The 22,379-nt window shown below is 41.9% G+C and overlaps 1 protein-coding gene across 1 annotated transcript in view; it reads right to left on the reverse strand.

The window, feature by feature from the left end:
- Positions 1–3,775: 3,775 nt before the first annotated feature.
- The window catches only part of sardh (sarcosine dehydrogenase), a 52,223-nt gene continuing 33,619 nt past the window's right edge, over positions 3,776–22,379 (reverse strand). The window contains exons 16-22 of the mRNA XM_008286227.1: positions 21,737–21,850; positions 20,666–20,813; positions 14,112–14,205; positions 10,280–10,442; positions 9,932–10,100; positions 8,062–8,197; positions 3,776–3,976 (exon numbers count right to left, since the gene is read on the reverse strand). Coding sequence (XP_008284449.1) covers positions 3,848–3,976; positions 8,062–8,197; positions 9,932–10,100; positions 10,280–10,442; positions 14,112–14,205; positions 20,666–20,813; positions 21,737–21,850 — 953 coding nt within the window. The 3' untranslated portion in view covers positions 3,776–3,847. The remainder of the gene's footprint in view (positions 3,977–8,061; positions 8,198–9,931; positions 10,101–10,279; positions 10,443–14,111; positions 14,206–20,665; positions 20,814–21,736; positions 21,851–22,379) is intronic.

Raw genomic sequence — 22,379 nt, forward strand, 5'->3', positions numbered from 1 at the left:
ACAAACATCATTACAACATGAAACAGTAGGCAATGTGGCAAATAATTTCATTCTGTCGTAAACAATACATAAAGAATGACTAGGATGGGATTCAAAGGCAAAAAAAGAGGGGAAAAAAAGCACAATTTACATTTATTTATCATAGTTAAATTCTGTAATTTGCTCTCTCTTGCTACACGCCCCAATGTTTCTCTGCATAACTGTTAAATAATAAATGTCACAAAAGTGTTTAAGGTTCAATAGAAATTTATTAATACACAATTTCCTTTGCACAGAATAAATGAGTCTGGATTAATCCTTACTTAGTAATCACAGCCTTCAGATTTTCTCCTAAAGCAACAACAATCCAAACAATAATCAATTTAAAGAACTACATTTAAAACCTAAGCATTGAGAAATGTGACCTTCTGCAACTTCAGAATCACTGCTGAGCGATATTCACATCCCGCTATGGAAGGAATTGAAATTATATAAACTATATTAGCAAAAAAAAACTAAAACTCTGGGCACATTGTGGAAGCAGTGTTTTATCAATGTGTTTCACATTTTCCATATAAATCTTGTTATTAACCTAAGCTACTCCTGAGAACAACCATTTCAATGATTAATGGCCTTCTGGGCAGAATCAATGAATCATTCCACATTAGTAAACATTTTGTGCTGAACGTGCAGCAGCAAACATCCGAGAGGGAGGCGGGAGTCATACATACAAATGCCTGCTTTTCCTTAGACACAGTTTTTTTTTTGTTTTTTTTTTCTCTCACTGCTGTTCACACGGCGCGCGAGACGAACTTTGGCTTCTGCTTAGTGTTGAGCGTATTAGTGTAAGTTAGTGTAAACAAAGATGGAAAATAGGATTCTTGGCGAATAATTCTACAAAAATGCGTCAAACTAAAAACAGATTCTGGTGAGAACACATGAAAATAATTCCTGTACATCCCAGCACCTGCGGTACAAATCAAAAGGTGCTAAACTCGTGATTTTCTCTTGCTTTTGCAGTTTGGAAATTTTAATTCAAACAAACATGAGATGTCACAGAAGATAGTTTTGTTGTTGTTGTAAAGGCACTACAAGTTTCCCAAAAATTCTCAAGTAAAGGCCGGTCGATTCAGCATAAGTTCCATTTTCAGCTTTCCATGATATTAATGACACGACTCCTATCTTTTTTAAGTTATTTTTTTGGCCTTTATTGGATAGTGTAGTCAGAGAGAGACAGGACATGTGGGAAAGGGTCATGAGCGGGATTCGAACTCATGACCTCCACATCGGGACTGTAGCCCTGCACACGCCAGCTCAACCAGGTGAGCTCTAGCGGCGCCCACACGACTCCTATCTTCTCACTACTGTCTTATCCTGAGATGATGATTTTCAATTGATGCTGCGGCTCTGAATGCACCGCTGCTCGACGCCTCCTGCTGCTTCACAATAATAGTAATCCAGGTAAAAAAGAAGTAATTATGCTCCTCCTTGAGCTGCTTGCAGACGCACAAAACGCTGATTCTGATGCAACAGCAGCTCCTGGCGATGCTTGACTTGATGGATAGCCTTATTAAATAACAATGCGTCTGTTAAATAACTAAACTAAAAGAGTTTGCAAACAGCAGCGACGGCAGATTAACCCCGGCGAGCCGACGGGGGAGGTGGGGACGGATGAGAAAACAAAGGAGGTTCCATCCAGAGCACAGCTCTCTGTCTGATAACTGTTGTCTTCTTCTTCTTCTTCAGGAAATGTTTTGTCCCCCTGGTACGCGGCGCCTCGGGGTGTTTTTTCCATCTAGCTCTAATAAACGCTCAAGCTGTCTGCCTGTGATTTAGATAGCATACAAGCAAGTAAAAGTCATTTTATCAGCACGAGCATCAGTCAGTGTAATCTGACTCCAGCTGCCTGCAGGGCTGCTGTGCAGTTTGAGAATACTTTCACTTCCTAATTCAGAGCCTCTGTGGCCTCGTAGGATAAATTAGAGATGAAACACGCAGCGCCACAATATTATATAATATACTGTGGGGCACTATGAGGACAAAATTAGAATTAATAGCCTGACTCTGATATTAGGGAGTTTCTAGTTTTCTCTTCAGCTACGGTACACAAAGGACCTGGCCGCTAATTGAGAATTTATGGTATTTACTTTGGGTCGGCACACATGCATTTGCAACCACTTTTTTTTAAAAAGCCCTTTGGTTACAAATGCAACAGCTGTCTGAGCTAAACCATCACCGCACACACCTCACATAATCATCACAACGAATACTGTCCATAGAGTTCACAGTTATTCCCGCCGCTACGAAGATTAAGACTTTGTTAATTAGTACTAAGACTTAACAAAAACACCTCTCATGAGGTGTGTTAAAAATAGATTAAGGATCCATTACGATCCTCAGCTAGATGTGACTCTTGATGATCATTAAGTTTAGCTATTGCTGCTAAAACTGTCTTCAAATTGCTCGTGTGCAGTTATTTGAGTCTTTAAGATCAATCCAGGAAAGGTTAAGGGGAGTTGTGGTCAAACAGTCGTTTTTTTTTTAGCCCAGAAAGGTTCCTAACAGAGCCGGCAGCATCCAAGCTGGAGACACAACATGTGCTTAAATGCATAGATATGTATAATAAAGGCCAGATGTCTTAAGGCTGCGTTTCGAACAGGATCTGCACAAATGTAAATACTCTTATCTCGCTGAAATCTTGACGGATTTACAAAAGGTTTGGTTTCTTACAAACGTTATTAACTACAATTCAAATTACAAAAATACAAATAAAATACAAATTAAAATACAGATTGTCGCTGGTCGTGAGAGTGTAGCATAATTATCCATAAGTGCTGCGTTATAACTACACCTCCGATGTTTATAACAAACCAAACCGTTTGAAAATCGGTAGAAAATTGAGCAAGTTATGATAATTTAAAAAGTACCTGCACCTCTACAACACAATGTTATGGGTGAGCAAGTGCACTGTACCAAGATGGCCGCCAGTGTGGCCGTGCGATTCTCAATTTGATCCGTCGCCACATGTAATATACTTGTATTTACCTTTACAAATGTTTACGCTCATCAACTTTTGGATCATTTAGCTTATGAGAAGGATTAGAAAATGAAATTTTTCCTCTAAAATCCGATTTCATCTGAGAAATACTAAAATAAATCAACGCTAATGTCAAAAAATGTCATCGATTTAGTGACAAAACTGTTTTTTTTTTAAACCAGTTGGCATAAAAACCTGACCTGATACAGAAAAGCAGATTTCATTTTTGGATTCAGCGCTGCAAAAATGTCCTAAATCAGTTAGAAAATCCTAGACACCTTCAAAAAAGTATTGTTTTGTCACCCAGTGTAATCAGCACCAGCATCAGCTCTTAAAAACAAACAAACACATCAGTCAATCCCTGTCTCTGAGCTCTTACGTTCTTCTGAATTCACTTCACTTGTTTTTCCATAAAGGTGAAGGAAAAGTGTTTAGGAAAAGGACGTTTCGGACTATTCGACCACAACCTGGATCGTTTTCAGTTTAGCCAAATTCTTTGATTCTTAGAGAGAATAAGGTTTAAATCTGGAATTACTTTCATGGTGATGCTACTCTCATAGGATCTTTCACACTGATACTCCTTCAAACCAGATTCCAACCACTTGGATAAAGATTTTGCACCATCTATGACACATTACACCTGAAATGACCAAAGCTTTCCTCACTTCAGTCCCATCCCATGACACACAGAGTAAAACATTTGCTTGTATTCGTAAAGACTTAAAACACCTGCATGTAAAAATAAAAAAAGGCAGCAAATCCCTTCAACTTGCACGCCTTTTGTTTTTCAAAGCAGCGTGTTTTATTCAGTTTTTACATGCGTGCTCCGTCTCAAGCGTAGATGCCCTTGACGCGTTTGTTCTCCGGGTCAAACGGAGACTTGAGGTGGGCCTTGGCCTTGTACACCACTCCCATCCTTTCCAGGGTGAACTCGCCGCTCTTTATGAAGTCGGCGCTCACCTGATGAAGAAAAGGAACAAAAAAAAAAGAAATAAAGACAAAACAAAAAGGCAAAGATAAGCAAGAAAAAGGGAGAGAAGAAGGTTTGGGGGGAAGGGAATTTAAATTTGGCGAGACAATAGAGATTAACACGGAGAGGGAAAACGAGATGACCGATTAATCTGCTCTCTTTGTAAAAATAATGTTCTCAACTGGCGAGAGCTCCTCCAGAACGGACGATTTCACAGAAGAGGACGGCGCAGGAGTTATAAAACACTGGAAGCAATTAATTCACTCGTGAGTCAATGTCAGCTCCGGAGTAACACCGAGAGCTAATTTTCACCGACTGACTCCCTTCTTCTTCTTTTTTTTTTTCTTTCCCCTCCCTGCAGCTCTCCCACTGATCTGTCACTCCGTCTCTCTTTCATTCACACCCACACACTTCAGAGGACATAACCATAAATACTACTCGCCTAAATCTAATCTTACGCTAACCTTCAACATGCTTAAATTTTATTTTATATTATTTATGTTATGGGGCGTCCTGGTCGTCCTCCCACACTCTGTAAACAGATTTACGAGTTTTCACCGCTTCCATGTCGGAGCCTGAAGCAGCGCCGTCCGGCTAAACTCACTCAGAACCTGCCTTCAGCTGAGAACATCTAGAAAAGGCCCAAAGCGAGGAACAGCACGGATGCCCTTGTCTCATTTTGCATGGACAAGCACTCCGCACGCTGCAATAATCTGAGATCAAAGCCCAATTACAGCATCCACCAGCACGGAGGATCCTTTCCTCACATGCCTCTTAAGCCCTGATTGAAATGGTGTCTGGTTCCTTCAATATCTAAATCCAGTGCAGGAGTTCTTTAATAAAATATAGCTTTTAGTCGAAAGATACCACAAGCAAAGGAGGAGGTGGGTTATTTGCTGCTACTCACACTTCCCCTTGCTTTATATTAACTTTCTAAAAACATGTCAAACGCAAGGTTGTTTTATTATTTTATTATCACCTTGGGATGAAATCAAAGCAGCCGCCAATTTAAAGACATATTTTAGTGCTGTGCCCTTGTGTTGGCTGCTCACTAATCTCTTGGAAAATGTCACATATATGTCAAAGAAAAATCAACTTCAAGCTTCTCTCTGGTCATTAATTAAACCCCTTTTTTTCTCCTTTCCTTCTTGAAAATTATCTCATCCTGCCTTAAAATGGCTTTGCTGTAACTCCACTGTCCTTGACTCTCTTTCTACACATCGATCCCAGATGACAGCAGCTCGAGCACACCAGCTCACCTACATCGCTGCTCAAACACTAGAACTACCGCTGCAATACTGTGATACAGACATGCTTTTTCGAAGTGGAAACTGATTCTGTAGAAGAAGAATGACAGTGACGAAAGCTGATATGTCTTCTGGCATATTAAAAAACACCATATGGGCTTGTAGAGGAGGTCCTCAGCTTCTGGCTTAAGCGTTAAATGTTAGTTTTGATGACTCATCTTGGACTTTATGATTAAAAAACATGTTTTTTTTAAAAACATAATTCAAAATGAGGGAAGTAGTTGACCCAGACATTTATAGAAAACTGTGTGTCACAGTGGTACTGGTCAGCGGTTTTACAGCAGTAGTACTATCCATCCATCCATCCATCCATCCATCCATTATCTATACACCACTTAATCCTCACTAGGGTCATGGGGGGCTGGAGTCTATCCCAGCTGACTCAGGGTGAAGGCAGGTTCACCTGGACAGGTAACCAGTCTATCACAGGGCTACACTTAGAGACAGACAACCAAGCACACTCACATTCACACCTACGGACAATTTACAATCACCAATTAACCTCAACATGTTTTTGAACTGTAGTAGTCCAAAAACATGTAGTACTATATAGTACTGTAGTACTATTTAAGTAGTATAGTAGTCCTATAGCAATGTTATTTTTCTTAGTAGTTTGTGCCTTTTCGGTTTCAGTATTTTGTAACATTTTATTTTTCAGGTGCATATTTCAATCCCAGGTGCAATATTTCATTATCACGTGTGCTGTTACTTATTATTTTTTCTATTTCTGTTCTATTTTTCTTGCCTATTTTCATTCTTCGTTTCCATTTTAGTTTTTTTTTTTCTTGGCAATATCCTCCAGAAAAGTTCTCTTCTGGGATTAGTTTCATCTCGGCTCAATGTGGGCGACACATCCACTGAAACTAAGGTGAATTCTGATGGTTTATTTACTTCCACATAAACCAAAGGGAGTATAAGAATCAGCCAGAGTTGGAGCAGTTTGAGAAAACTGCAGTAAACCCTAATGTGAAAACCACAGGAACATACGGATAGTAAGGAAAAGAAGGAATCAGATCAGGCGTGTGGAGAGGGCAGACAGATGTATGACCCTCCACATGTGGGTGTGTTTAGCAGAGAAGACAGTCGCAAACACACACGTGTCTGACAGATCTGGTCTGTTGTCACTCAGGGTTACAGAGCACAACACCTACCATCACGTCACTGTGTGTCTTTGTGCATTTCCAAACTCCACAAAGCCAAGGCTCAGTCTGTTTTGTTGTGCTGGTGGATAATAAACGAATGAGCACACAGACAAGCTTATATTCATTACCTACAGTTACCCAAACAGAACTCACTTTACCCAAACTTTAAACCAACTCCTCAACCTAAAATCTACTGATTCATGTTAAGGGGGCTTATTTTAGGGAGGTGCGCAAACAGAGTTACATCAGTAATACACCAATAAGTACACAAACACACCAAAGGGTTGCTCTTGTTTTTCAGAATTTAAAGATCCACTCAAATGCAATCAGGTTTTCTATTCCGTCAACATGTCCATATGGTGCTGTTTATATGCAGCTAGAAGAAAATAAGCAGCGTGCTGATCACAGTCTCAAAAACACAGATTCAGACGTGGTTTCCAGCTCAAAATGACACCAATTTGAAAAACTTATCGTAACGCTTTGAACACTGCGGCTTAAACAACGATGCGGCTAATTGATGGATTTTTACGATTTCCACGAATTTGTCTCGAGACAAAAGCGACATTGAGAGCGACAATAAAAGTTAGACTGAGGAAGTAACGAAGTGATTCTGATGCTGTAGAAGACAACTTTAGTGGTTTTCAGGAGGAAGTTGAAGATAGCGATCAGTGACTTTTCCTGGTAGGCTGCTGTAGTTTTTATTTTCTTAACCAGCCGTGTTACAGGCGTTGTTCAGGAAAAAGCATTTACATATTTGTGTACGTTACCGGTACGTATTAAATTATACATTAAAAAAAGTCTTTCTGTGTAAATATCTCATGTTACAACGTGGACACCTGCAGCTTATAGACAAGTGCCGCCTGTATATGTACAAATGTTTATTTTCTTTTTAAAGCCAGTGGCTTATATTCAGGTGCGCTCAATAGTCGGTTCTTATGTGTAGCATAGAGAAGTTCTACAGTGTTCGAGCAAAGTCATAGCTACTAGATATGCACATACTAAAGGTGACATCCAAGTCATTTTAAGAAGAGAGACTTAAAAAGCAGTCTTGCTTTTAAACACGCCTTTTTAAATCAATTGTTTCCCTCCATCTTGATGACTCTATTCCCCTGATTGTTATTTTGTGTGTCTGTGTTGTTATGAGAAGAAAAACAGATGTAAAAAAAAAAATGCATGCTGGTCAATAAACCTTAATTTTTAAGGTGGAGCAAGTGGGTGAACCTGAGTGTCAGCTTGAGGACGTGACAGCTCAAACAGCCACACTAATATGAAACATCTCTGTTTAAGTGTAAATTTCTCATTTGAGGCAGCAAACTGCAAAATATTGAATTCTGTTTGTTACCCAACCCCCTTGTGTGAGCATTTCACCTGTTTGCAACAAGACTTTCTCAACTCTCTTGCAGGAATCTACCTGTTTTTCATTATGTTTTCAACATACTGACACACATTTCTACATATTTTCCCTGGAAAATTGGCCCCAAATTATCCTCCTGCTGGTGAAATATAAACTTGAACTAAGAAACCTTTGACTGACAGCCCATAATATACAAAGGAAAGTATTAAATACAGAACAATGATAAAGGATAATGTAGTGTTTGGGTGCATGTGTGTCTTTAAGGCCTTTACCACGCCTCCATCGGGGTTGCGGATGTATCCATAGCCGATAGTTTTGTCGATGAAAAAGCCGTAGTCAGAGCGTCGTAGGTGACCGACGGGGACTCCGTTGCGGAAAATGGCCTCCAGACCAAACATGGGGACTTTACTGGAGAGGAGGAGAAAAAACAGTCATAAGAAACTTCATGTACACTTTGCAGAACTCCTTCATGAAGAGCTTCACATGGTTGAATGAAGATGGAATAAAACAACCACGAAGCAAATAAAGAGATTGAATATCCAGCAATAATATAAGATAACAACAATAAAAGCAAGTTGGTGATCTGATGTCACTTATTATTACGTTCTCTAGAAGGAGGAAGAGAATATTGAACTTTATCCAAACATGCTGCACATGTCCAGTTCTTTCAAATCCGAGTCGCACTTTAATCATTTAAGCGTACTTAGTGGATGTAATTAAATCTGATCATGTCGACAGCAGCGTCCACGGACCTCTGTTGACTGTAAACATGTCACACCACATTCTGAGACCGAAGCTGGTCCGCCGCGCACTTAAATGCGACCACACGCTTTGACACTAATCACGACTGGCAGGCCCACACAGGACACGGACACTTTAATATTCACATGAAGGAAGCCGTGTTCTCGTGATTGCAAACTGCTGTCGTCTGGGGAAGATGCATCTCCAGAACGCGGCGCTCTTAGGAATTGAGAACAACATTTATTTTTAGCTTGGCAATAGTGAATTTTAGTTTATTTCTGAGTGGCTTCGTAAACCTGAAATGTATAGAGATGTAATCCTCCAGCATGACCAGTCAAAATGATAGAAATGTGCTTTAAATTCTAAACAGTTGATGTTGTTTTGGGACAAAATCTAAAAGAAAAAAGAAAATAAATGTTCATTTCAGGCCTCTATTGTTTGATAAATAATACTTTAATTTAATGTAACTAAATGAAAAGTCAAATAAATTAAAGTTAAACTGCTTCTCCAAGCACAACTGTGGCTCAGGAATAAAGCATTTACACTTTTCCAAGCAGCATTACATTCACTTACTGCACATAAACCAAATGGATGACCATCCTGTAAAATGTTTAAAGGTAATTTACAGATCCAGTATCGTAGCTAAGCTGCTGAAAATATTTAAATTAAAATTATAGTCATGAATCTGCTTGTGGGAAATGTCTCGGTGGCTTAACTACAGGAAGATTGCATTTACAAAAAAAGAAGTATTTTTTAATCTTCTAATTTCTTTCTGAAATTATACCCTCATGACAGTAGAGGCTCATTTCATTAGTTCCAGGCTCCTCGTCTCCGCCGTTCTTCTGACCCGAAAACGAAGCTCGGTGCGGCATCACAAAGAACTTCTCAATTCCTAAAATGCATTTCAAGGATCACGGCTAGAGGAGGCTTGTTGGAGGAGCGATGAATGAGGATGCTCAGGTGTATCCTCAATGTGTCCTCCATTAGGTTTTCTCCGCATAAAAAGGCGCAACACACAGCTGGGATATACAAACCATGACGGAGGCAGGACCAGAGAACATTACCAGAGGTCACTCTATATTTGTATAGTTCTATTTTGTGTGGCACGACTCTTTTTCACTAAAAAATATAAATGACGTCTGCTCATTCTCTTAACAGTCTGCCACGTTTTGGATTGATTTGGAAGTAATTATGTACTGTGAGCTCTTATGTTCTGCTCATCTGACAGAAATTATAAAAAATAAAGGGAAAGGTTGCAAAACAGCAGCTCAGAGGCGAGGATGTCTCGTTGGTTAAATGCTTGTTACCTCGACTCCTCCACTCATATCAGTGGTAGGTGTGAGGAGAGGAGTCGAGGGAAGGAATTGAGGGTGTAAAAACTGAAAGGGAAGCTCTACTAACTCATCGGTGGTGAAGCAGACGATGCGCCTCCTCAGCCCTTCCTCCTTCTGTTTCTCCAGCCTGTCGCGACCCTGGAACGGGATGGAGCTCTTCAGCTTGCAGGTGAAGCCTAGCCCCGCCTCCAAAGGTGTGTCATCGGGGCGCAGGTCGGCGTGCCAGTGTCTGTACCCTGATGAAGGCGGACATATGAGTCATAACCGTGTCTGTTTGTGGCATTTTTTTTGTTTCTGCAGCATTAATAAAGCACTCACACTGAGCTCGCAGTTGTTTTGCTTACTCAGAAAGTTTGTACGTGAGCTGGATTTGGATGTCGTGCTCAGCTTTTTGTGACCTCCGCCCGAACGTTACCTTTCTCTATGCTGAGCGAGTCGATGGCTCTGTAGCCTGAGTTGATGATGCCGTGTTTTGCACCAGCGGCCATGACGGCGTTGTAGACCGGAAGGCAGGACGCTTTGGGAATGTGCAGCTCCCATCCGAGCTCCCCGACGAAGGACAGGCGCATGGCTCGAACCTGTGGACGGCGAGAGGAAGCAGAGGAGAGGCTCAAAGAAATGGTCAGATGCATGTAGGAGACCAAGCTGCCTCTCACACAGACACACTTTATCTTCAAGGACCCCAATTTACATGGAATGCATTTTAATACTAACAGCAGCTTTCATGTGCCGCAGCTGAGCAGAGAAAAGCAAGGAGCCAGACAGCAGCAGAAACGAAGGGGAATAGAATAGATGTGAGAACGAGATAAGGCGCACAAAAGGAGGAAACAGGAGAAACTGTAATCTCCCTTTAGAAAATGAATGTCGTGTCCTGAAAGGAATTGAAAAACTCCACCGGGGGTGAGAGGTGGAAGAAAACCGATGTACGCTGGAGGTAGAAAAAGGGAGATGCTATGAATCAAAAAGAAAAGGAGAAAGTATGCCTCAACCTTGATGTTATTCTCCGTAGTTTGGTCCTTTTGAATATTGAACGTAGTAACATTTTATTCAGCGGCTCCATTGTGGAGGGTTTTTTTTTGGGAAAAGCAGCATTGAATACGACAACTAGGACAAACCTCCTCCCACAGCTTTCTGAAGAACCTCAATTTAACAGATAGCATCTCAAAAACACACAGCGGTGCCTTGAAAATCCCCCTAACTGCCAGGAACTGATCAGAAGGAGGAGAAAAATTACTAGAATCTATTTTATCATGACAAGTTATTTTTTTGTAATTTGGAAAGTTTCAGACATAAACCACCTTCTTGACACAAGCTAAAGCATGTTTCAGCCTTGCAATGTAAAGACACTGGTGTTTGCACAATAATAAAGCACACACACACACCTGCTGGCAGAGTGACCAGGGAATGCATCCGCTGTGCTATGCAGCTGCAACAGCTATTTCTGTGGGTCGGTGTTAGATTGGATCAGCTCCACCGTCTGATCCGACCAACCCCGAGCCAAACAATTAAATCCCCAACGGTCTCTAATCTTAAATGCCAATCAGAGCAAAGCATCCCGCCCACTGCGTCCCTCCACAATCCAACATCAGCCTGTTTCTATGGAACTACTTCTTTTTTTTTTTTTTTTTACATAAGAATCAGCACAATGATCAAGGACAATGAAAATAATGAAAACAGGAAAAGAAAAGAAGGAGGGGGGGAGATTGATATAAAAATAAATAAAGATGATAGCGATTGTAGAGCAGCACATTGGGGAGGGAGAGAGTGAAACGATTTCAGAAACAAAAGGTTTTTTTGGAAAGTTGTAGGAGGCTCAAATCAACATTGTTTTTCTTCTTTTGGTTCCTTTTCCCCGAATCTGCCAACAGGGTTCCGGCGTGCGACCAAAAACCTGTCAAACGCAACTTAGCATTTTTATTGGTTGCAGCAGCGTCCCTGACATTTAGCATATCCGTCTGCCGGTGTTGCTGGTATGTTGTCTGTGAGTGTCTCTACACGGCAGACCCACGTAGTTAAAATCACTCATTTTCAGCTTGAGGTGATCTGATATTAAAATGTATATGATGTGCCTCACATCTGTCTGAGCTGCTGCACTGCAATAACTGAGTGGAGACTAGAGGCTTCTCTGTGCACGCCTACTTGTAGCATCTATCAGCGCACGTGAGGCATTTGTGGAACATCTGTAAATTGTAGCTTCAGAAAACAATCACTCAGCTCCTCTAAACTGCACAAATCTCTGCATGCACATCAGGTCACACCGCACAACCTTCTCGACCTTTGGGAAACACTGAAATGTTTTCGCTGTCAGAGCATCTACAGTCCTGCATTGTGACAGGAACCAATCCTGTAATATAGCTAAACTGCTTTGTAGTAACTTTAAGCCCAAGACCATCCTCAAAAACATTTATCTTCACCTTTACTCCTGTTTGGAATCATTTGCATCATGTATGAATAAACTACCAATGTGCACTTATAAAGAAGTAGTAATGTATTACAGGTGCAGTAAAAAAAATGTTTATTGCACTTAAACTAGTGGACCTAAATGAAAGGGTTCAGTGCACCCAGTGTAAAAGGTCAGTGTGCAGCGCTGGCTAATAGTGACTAGAACTGGTCCGATGACTCTGCCACCATCAGCTTATTTCAGATAAACTGTACCCACGTCAGCCAATAAGTAACAAGAAGCGGTGGTCTGAAGGTTCCAAAGTACAGTAGGCTTGATGCAATTTAGTGCCTCCATTAGAGTTTGTCCTTCACAGAGAAAAAAAATCTGGGATCTGCGTCAAGAACCTTTGTTCATGTCATGTTTTCAGTTAAAAATAATTCCTAAAGACCGATGCAGCGTGTCGTTGTTATTATTCTTTAGTCTCTTGAATATTGATGCCTTTGTCGGCTTCAAAACATCCAGCATCCATCACTCTGTAACACAATTACAGTATTACAGAGCACCCACAACAGAAGCCAAACAAGAATTACACCCCGGTTGAAAAATGCCAAGATGTCCCTGTAAAGTGGTTAGAATGCAAACTAATGCAAAGTGAGAGGAGACGCTAAAGAGAGGAGGGAAAGGAAAGCAAGGGAGTAAGAAAATATGGAAGGGAGTGAAAGAAAGGAGCGAAAACTTTCAGTTTCCCCAGTGGGTGCAGTGACAGCCAGGCCATCTGGCCAGTGAGCAGCTAGGGATCACCCTGGGCCCCATATGTATGCTAAGGAGCTCTGGGGAGGATAGTACATGCAGTCCTGCACTTATTCAAAGCACACAGCAGATACATCGACGACAAACTTAAACACACAGGAACACGTGCGTGACACAAGGTCGCTCATACATTTACCGGCTAAAGTTCACACACAAACATAGTGCAGACACATGTGCAAGAATGCATATAAATGTGAATTCATCCGACCTAACGCACGGCAGCACGCTCGCTTCAAATGACAAGTTAGCAAAAGAGAAAGCGAGAGAGAGTCTAATGAGCTTTGAGGGGAGCAGAGGGCAGGGAGAGCTCTGCTCTCACAGCAGTGCAGCCATTAAAATGTCACCCAGACAAGGCCAGCAACCAGCTGGAACACAGCACAAGCAACACACTCGCGCACACGCACAAACACTCCTGCAGAGCTGTAAGAAGATGCTGACTGCAATCACCAGAGCGTTGCATAATTCATGCAAGAGCAGCTAAGACAGAGCGAGTGTGTGTGGACATATGTGTCGCTGCATGTGCCGGTACAACATGCTCTTTTTTATGTGAAGCCAGAAACACTGCTGAGGTCAATGCGAGAGGCAGAAAAACTGAAAACTGAATGAAAAATACAGCGAGGTATAAATATACAGCTTCCCCTGAGCTTGTAAACAACAGCGCTGTAGAGTTTTCTTTGTTTTCAGACAGAGGCAGGAGAAGAAAGAGGTAGAAGGTGGAAAAAGGGTCGAGAAAAAAATAATTTGGACAGCCTTGACATGTAAGTAAGTCACAAGGACGCCTTGAGACATGCCATCTGTCCCCCACACACACCAACACACACACACACACACACTCTACCATCTCTGATGACTGAACCTTTGAAATAATAAACCAGTTTCACTCAACAGCATGTGATTTGCATAGCAGTATTTTTAATTAACTGCATTTTTTATTTAACTAGCACCGACAGGGTTATTTTGAAGCTGACAAACGTACCACATCCAATTACTGTAGAAATGAGTCGAACCACCGGCGTGTGTGTGTGTGTTTGTGTACGTGTGTGTGTTTTGTCACCTGATGTCCTGCTGCGTTGACAACTTTGTGGGTAGAGAAGGGGAAAGCTTCATTACTCAGGTCTGTGTCCAAAACCTCTTGTAATACCTCTCGGCTGCAAAACAACGACAACACGACGGAGAAAACACAGAACAATCAGATACTGCGGCTGCCAGTCGGTGTGTTTTTTCACTTGTGCAATAGGTGTGGAGAAAACATAATTAATCTCTTTGGGTTCTTTTTTAAAAAATATTTTGTGTATGTTTTTTTTTTTTCCCAACACAATAATCGAGGAAAATCTAGAAAATGTAGCAGCTCTCCTTCTCCCACAAACATACACTCACACACTAAAATCAATATTACGTAAAGATGAGTCAACAGAAAAAAACGAGACTAAGTTTAGCTTGCCTTGCTACTTGTACACTTGTATTGTATGTGAGTGGGCAGGTAGAGAATACAACGTGTGGGGCCTTTTCTAGCAGATATTTTTGCAACGGTGTGGCAGAAAGCCAGGGTTGAAGATATCTGGGGAAGAGTTCAGATGACGTTAGCGTGTCCATGTGTGTTCATCTGTGTGGGTGTCCGTTTTTTTTCTAAAAAGCAAATCAATGTGGTCATAGTTAAAAGTAGAAATGCAGCTATGCAGGGACGGTCATACATGTGATTACTTGCATTACGTTCCCTCTGCGTTATTTTTACCTCTGATTTGTCGTTTTGATTCATAGATTACCGAAGTATCGCAGCTCTGCTTCGCCCAAACTGAGACGGCTAAACGAGATCATCGCTTTCTTCTGCCGACTTACAAAAAGGTCATCCATGCTTTTATCTCTTGCAGACTATTGCAGTGCACTTTACTCTGTTACCAGCAGGACCAAACGTTCAGAGACTGCAGATGATATAAAACTTTGCTGCCAGGCTTTTAACACGCTCTAAGAGAAGTGACCACACTGCAGTGATCCTCGCTGCCTTTCACTGGCGACCAGTGAGTTTTGGAATTGACTTAAAGGTTACATCTCTTGCTTTTAAAGCCTTGAATGGTCTGGCTTCTGCCTGTATGCACAGTCCGTTAACGAGTATGACCGTAGCTTGAGATCTTGTGACGGGGCCTTATTAAGAGTTTCTAATTCTCTACTTGTCGCCAAAAGTCATGCGACCTTTGCTAACAGAGACCTCAGCTGTGGAAATTCCTACCTCAGGATCGTCTTTTAAATCTCTTCCTAAAACTCACTTTAACCGCTTAGCTGTCTCTTAATGGATGGCAATCGTATTTATGTAAATCATTTTATCTTGTTTATATCTTAAAGATGCACTCCAGTGAAAACTTTTACCGTGTTGTCATGTCCACTTAATGTTTTTTTTATATGCTACAAGACATATCATGAGTAAAATAAGCAGTCAGTTCAATGGCTGAGCATTTCCACCTTAAAACTTCCGGGTTTTTATTTAACAAACTCAAAATAAACAATCTGTCAACCCCGCAGTGTGGGGCTTTCTGAGTCATTTCTCTTCTTCAGAATCAGTTTGAAAATGTATGGCTTCATTAGGGAAACACTAGTTAGTTTTACAATGTTTGAGTGAAGCTGTAGGTGAGCTGGAGTGCTCGAGTGCACAGAGAAGGAGGTGGGGACTTACATCTGAGCCATTTAAAGGCAGCAAGGGACTATTTTAATGGAAAAAAGTTCTATATTTGTAGCTCTGATACACAGAGCTGAGTTTTAGAGGTTTTTACCATCCATCCATCATCTATACACCGCTTCATCCTCACTAGGGTCATGGCGGGCTGGAGTCTAGCATCACCAATTAACTTCAACAACTTGTTTCTGGACTGTGGGAGGAAGCCGGAGAACCCGGAGAGAACCCACACTGCACGGGGAGAACATGCAAACTCCATGCAGAAAGATCCCGGGTGTCCTCACCGGGATGTGAACCAGCGAGGCAACGGTGCTAACCACTGTGATTCTACATGTCTCATTTGAAAAGGTCACCAAAAGTAAAATGTTTGCTATAACCAGATAAAAATATGAGTGAGTTCCCTGTACAACTAACAAAGCTACTAGTAGCTCAGCTGTAGCCAACATTCACACGACAACAGCTCAGCGGCTTTTCAGCTGAACTGTGCAGACCGGACACAATTTGAAAATGTAAATACTAGAATATGTGGAGTATGTATAGTTTTCCAGTTGTCCATGTTATTCCAGTACTGGTAATACCTGTTGGTATTTACAAAAATCTAGCACATGTTGATTCCAGGATTTTTCCATTTTTGTGGATAAGTAATCAAAGAAACTCAAACTTAGTCGTTGTGTTTCCACAGAGCTGCTCAGTGTTCAAAGGATTAATCACTGAGCGCAGAAAGAGTTCAGGTTCTGCTTCTTCTTTTTCTTTGTTTTGGAAAAGGTGCTGAACAAATAAAGTTTAATATATGCATGTGAGCAGGCCTGCGTGTGTGAGCTGGCTGATGTTCTCTTCAGGCTGTCCTCCAGCTTCTGTCCTCCCTTTGTACAGTGGACTCAAGTGGCCGAGAGCAAAGGCCAATTAGCTATATATAATCAGCAAACAGCTCTGTTTGTTGTGTGACTGTGTGCACGAGTGTGTGTTTGGTGAGGGAGGGGGGGAGGACTTACAACCACCAATTTGTTTCTCTGACTTGCCACTTAACTGTGGCTCTCAGCTGTGGATCTGAGGACACACACAAAACACACACACTCATACGCACATGCACACGCACACACACAGAGGACTCTCTTCAAGGATATCGCATAATTTCATCTATTATACATAAGGTTCATAATTACAAAGCAAGTGGTTGAGCGCCAGTTTCACCCCTCGGAACGCGCTGCCAAGCTGCGTGAGAGAAACGCTGCAAGTTTAAAGACTCCCCCTCTCCGGAGAATTTGAATGAGACATCTCAGGGAAGGGAAAACAAGAGTCAACCGCATTTCCATAAACGCTGTAATTTTCTCTCTCCTCGAGCTTTAAAGGGATCAATTTGCTTCATAGGAAAACAAAACCAAAACACTGGAGGGAGTGATTTTTCTGTGATTCCTCACAGGAGGCAGAAACAATGAGGAGGAGCTAAAAATCATTACGGCGCCGCGCGGCGAGAGGCAACGCAGACGCCAATCTTCCCTACATTATCCGCGCACACAAACACAAACACAAGCCGAGTGCGTTCGGGATGCTCGGGGAAAACTCAATGAGACACATAATCAGCATCCTATTGTGCTCGTGTGCGCATCTGTAATGAAACACACACAGAGGGTTAGTGCTGACGGTGACGCAGCGGACTCTAGTTTGACGTAAGCAATAAAAAGCAAGTGGGACAGAAAAATGTGAAAGAGAGCACTGAGAATAGGCGAGTGAGTGGGGAGGGAGGAGAGAGGGGGGACAGGAGGGTGAGTAAAGGTGAAAACCAGCTACAGACTGAGAGCAAAGAAACCGAGCAGAACAGGAGATGAGAAAAGCCTCAAGGAGAAGAAATCGACAAAGCCCACACAGAGAACAGAGTGGAGTAACCCTGCTGCTGGCAAGAGGGAAAGAACAAAGACAGAGGGGGGTGAGGTAGGGGGGGAGAGAGGGGAGGAAAAGATAGATGAGGAGTGCAGGGAATGAGATCGGGGAGAGGTAAAGGTGGCCTGGCTCGCTCTTTGAGTGAAGAACAAAGAGAAAGCTGCAGGAAGCGAGAAGAAAGTGACAAGCTTGGACTACCTCCTATGTCCAAGTGTGCAGTGTGCAGTTTTACCTGTGCAACACATGAATGCACATCCTTTAGAGGAGGAAATAGATCGATGGTGGAAGCAGGTGAAGCATTTGCAGGTTAGGTAATTGAGCTGAATTATATGTGACCGTCGAGAGACTTTAATCAAACTTCGCCTGACAACTTCCCATTTAGTCCCACCAGTTTCACCCAGAGGCAGCCGAAGCACGGAGCAGCAGCCGAAGCACGGAGCAGCATCCGAACGAGAAAACAGACACAAGAGCTGCAGCTTTTTCAAGGGCTTAAAGAGAATTAGGCCTTTTACGCTGCAGGAGCTTTCCCCGGGGGCTCACAGCATTTCCACTGCACAGACCAGGTCGAATATGAGTTCCAGGGAAAATTATTTTACCCCCCATAAAGTCCCCGCTGGAGAGGCAGCATTTTTTTTAAATTGCAGGGAGTTTAGGGTTTGAAGCACTGAACATTTCCGATTGGGTGAATACTCAAAGCATTTTATTTCAGTTGCCATTTTTCTAAATCTGTGGCTGTATGCACAGTTTGTACCCTGCGCTTCAACATGTGTACACGGAGTTACAGATGAAAGCAGTAGGAACAGAAAGCGAGCAATGAAAAGACGTCCTCAAATGTATTCATACCCTCCATTAAAGAAGGGAAAAAACTGCTGAAATAAGCTGAAATTGACAGAAGTAAAAAAAAAATAAAAATCATGACATTGCTTTTGAATTGTGGTTCAACTGAAATATATTAAATGAAAACAAGAAAACAAGCATGATGGAGCCATAAACTAATATTTTGTTAAACAACTCTTTGAGCCAATCACTGGTTTCACTGCTCATCAGCAAAGTGCTCTAATTTGTCTGGGACAGTTTTGTTTGTTTGTTTTTTTAAATTATTCTTTTCAACCACAATTCAAAAAGCAACGTCTTATTTCACTAAATTGTAATTTTGCAAATTTTTATTTATTATTACTTTTTTCAGTTTCTAGTTATTTGAGTGACTTTTGTGAATTTTGCCTTTGCTTTAATGGAAGGGTTTGAATACATTTGAGGACGACTGTACATGAAAAGTTAAGAGACCTAAAGTGGACTTAGAGCGGTGCAGTTTGTTGTGCAGCTAGACGCAAAAACGGGAAAACAGTTGTCGCTTTTTCACATGTCAGTGGACTAATTTGCCAAATCTTTATGGGTCTCTAGACCAAACAGACAACCAACAGTCTACAGTAACCTTTTAGTTCCTCCGGGTGCTGCGACCTAATAGCCAAATAGTGAGTCCCTGGTTCGATTCCCAGCTGATCCGAACCTTTACTACATGTCATCCTTCTCTTTCCTTACATTCCCTGACAATTTGCACTGTCTCTACCTAATAAAGCCGATAACTAATTTTAAAAATTCTTTGGGTAGAAACACTTTTTGTGACGCAGGGTAATGAAGTAGCCTCCCAACCTGCCTGCCTGTTCTATCCATTCGTTCGCTGCTGTCACAGCCTAATCCCTGGACATCGCCGCTCATGCGAGACGAACGTCTGCCTCTTTATTGCTGTTGGCGTTCTGTCCTTGAAAGTGATCACTGCTGCAGTGTTTACGTGGGAATTATCCTGGATGGTGATGCAGGCGGAGAGATGTTGTTTTATTTTGACTTATTTAGATCGCAGGAAGTTAACGGGACGCCGACAGTAATGTTGATGTCACCTAAACGCACCCATAACTAACAAATCTAAGAAGTTAAATAAATGGAAGAGGAGGATTATTGCAGAGCTGTAAAGTATAAAATACAAAAGAAGAATTCATTCTGACAGCCAGGATCAGGCATCATCTTTTTTTTTCTCTTTTCTTTCCTGTGAAATCACCAGGGCTTTAAAATTTTGCATCCATTCAACCGTAGCACACTGCATGCTCATTTGCAAGTCACACTGGGGCGGCTCTGATCCACTTGCTATTCCTTCCATGATGCTGCCGGTGCTTTTAAATGGTCCTTTTGGGCTAGAAGATATTTGGGACCTTTTTTTGACTTTTCAGGTAAGATTTTAAGAGTTTAGAATTCATAGATCTCTAAGCAGAAGTTTAAACTATTGATGACACAGAGAGGAAGTGCTCTGAGAAACATTTGTTATGATCGATCATGGATGTGTCGTATCTGCTGGCACTTGTCTAAGAACAAATGCTCTGATCCCTGCTGACTTCCACCACGTCCTCCTAGGGCAGGGGTGTCCAATCCTGGTCCTTGAGGGCCACAATCCTGCATGTTTTAGATGTTTCCCTCTTCCAACACACCTGATTCACATGATCAGCTCATCATCAAGCTCTGCAGAGGCCTGATAACGATCCTAAACGTTTGAATCAGGTGTGTTGGAAGAGGGAAACATCTAAAACATGCAGGATTGTGGCCCTCGAGGACCAGGATTGGACACCCCTGTCCTAGGGGATCCCAACATGTTCCCAGGCCATAAAAAGGATCAAATCCCTCCAGAATAATCTCCTCCCTCAGCAGACTCTGGTCAGATGCCCAAACCATCCTCATCATCACTCACCCGGGTAAAAAAAAAAAGATTGTAATTTACTTTGCCTGGTTTATAGCATCATGAAACAGCTAATGGCCACATTAAACAGCAGAATTAACCTTGAACCTCCTTGTTTCTATCTCCTGTGTTCAGTCCCTGCACTCACCTCATGTGTCTAGAGAGCAGCCGCGTAATCTGCTCGCCTCTTATCAATCAAACCTCTTCTCTTCTCAGCTCCTTTCTCCTCATGTTTTTTGACCACGCTCTACTTTTTCCACCTGGTTACACATCACAACACTGCCGACATTCATTCCTTCACTCGCAGCCTTCTTTACTCTCCCGCCTTCTTTCCTTTCCTCACCTCTTGGGCCCCTGGATGCTGATCATGCCCATGTCCTCAGAGTGGTCGGTCAGCTGGCAGCGGAAGCCTTGGTCTTGAAGAACTGTTCTGATGTGGTTCCAGTTGTGTTCCGCTACGCCGCCTCCGATGGCCAGGTAGTACGCATCGCCTGGAGACAAAGGGCACGTTTTAAATCCATACCTTCATAACTACGTCACGCGATATAATGATGGGAATACACAAGTTTTGGACCCACTCTTTTTAAAATTTCCTGTTTTCTTCTCACCAACTTTGACGTGTTCAACGGCACTTAGTAAAGTAAATAATTAACCGTGCAGCTCTTACACATCACGGCATTGAATGGCAGCTCCCCACCTAAGATGGTTTTATGTAATACTAATTACTTGATTAATTACTGTGTCTCTTCTGATTCATGTGTACCCCGGTGGTATTTTTAATTAGCAGCTGAGACGGGGGCATCATGGAACAACGACTCTAACCCCATCTGGTCTCCTCTTTTTATTTATTTTGTGAGGCTTTCTGGTGAAGCGGAGTCATATAATGAAGAAGTAGGTTTTCAGATTCTTTTTTTAAATTTGGCATTTTGGTTTTTTTTGTACCTTAGCCAATAAGATAGCAAAAACTTTTTTCTGCAAAATTTCTTTCTTTTTTTTTCTTCTACGAATGTTGATCAAGAAAGCCTCACGGATGAAGACATAAATAGAAAAGTAAATAAAAACGACTGAGTGGCGAGATAATGTTGCTGCAAATGAAAGGTACATTGAGAGTTAGATTTCACACGGATACGCTGCTGACAGTGATGTATTGAATTGATAGAGGGGAAGAGCAGAGAAGAATAAGCGACACGAGAATAAACTGATGAATACAACAGATAAGAGGGAGCTGATAGATCGACCGGGACAAACAAACGACAAACAGAATCGGTTGCGAAAAACAACAATAAATCCAAAATAAGATACGACGGAATAGGATGTAAATCAAGTGGCGGGATACGAGGGTTAAAAACAAATGATAAACAGATGTAGATATACAGTGTGGTGGATATTAAAACCGATGCGCTTCGTTTCTCACCGTTGGATTCTGGCGCCAGAGGCAGGCTGGCAGCACCAGACTCCAGCCGGCTCACCGTCAGGTCAGCCTCTGCTCCTCCTTTTTTATTCAGCATGCAGGTATACACCGTGGAGCCTGAAACATGTGCAAACACACACTAAATATTAATTACAGCAGCAGACTTTTAGGTGTGGAAAGAGAAACTAAATCTGACATCAATCTTGTGTTTGCAACTCATTCTGTGTGTGAACTCCAGCCCGTATGTTTGCGTCTGATTGTGCGTGCTCTCCTGACTCCCACGTGCGAGTAGGAATGAATTTTTAATACTTGCACCAAGTTCACATCTTGGTTGTTTTTGCTCCTCGTTACCAAGGAAACAACTTAAATAAAAAGAACCTCGCCGCAGCTGTAACGACTGCCGAGAAACATCCCTCAACAAAGATATCCATGATGAGGACGTCCTAATGAATCTCCTAATGAATGAAGTCTGCGCCTAATTACGAGCGACATAAAATCATAACATGTCCATCACCCGCTTCCCAAAGGAGACGGTGGCTGCACTGACATGCTAATATGTGCTTGTCCCTCTGTCATTTTTCATTTGAAAGAGTGATTGATGTTGCAGTTTCATTTGTCACCGGTATTAAAGAAAATGATGTGTAAA

The sequence above is a fragment of the Stegastes partitus genome, unplaced genomic scaffold (genome assembly GCF_000690725.1).
Source record: "Stegastes partitus isolate 25-593 unplaced genomic scaffold, Stegastes_partitus-1.0.2 Scaffold443, whole genome shotgun sequence".
NCBI classification, from domain to species: Eukaryota; Metazoa; Chordata; class Actinopteri; family Pomacentridae; genus Stegastes; species Stegastes partitus.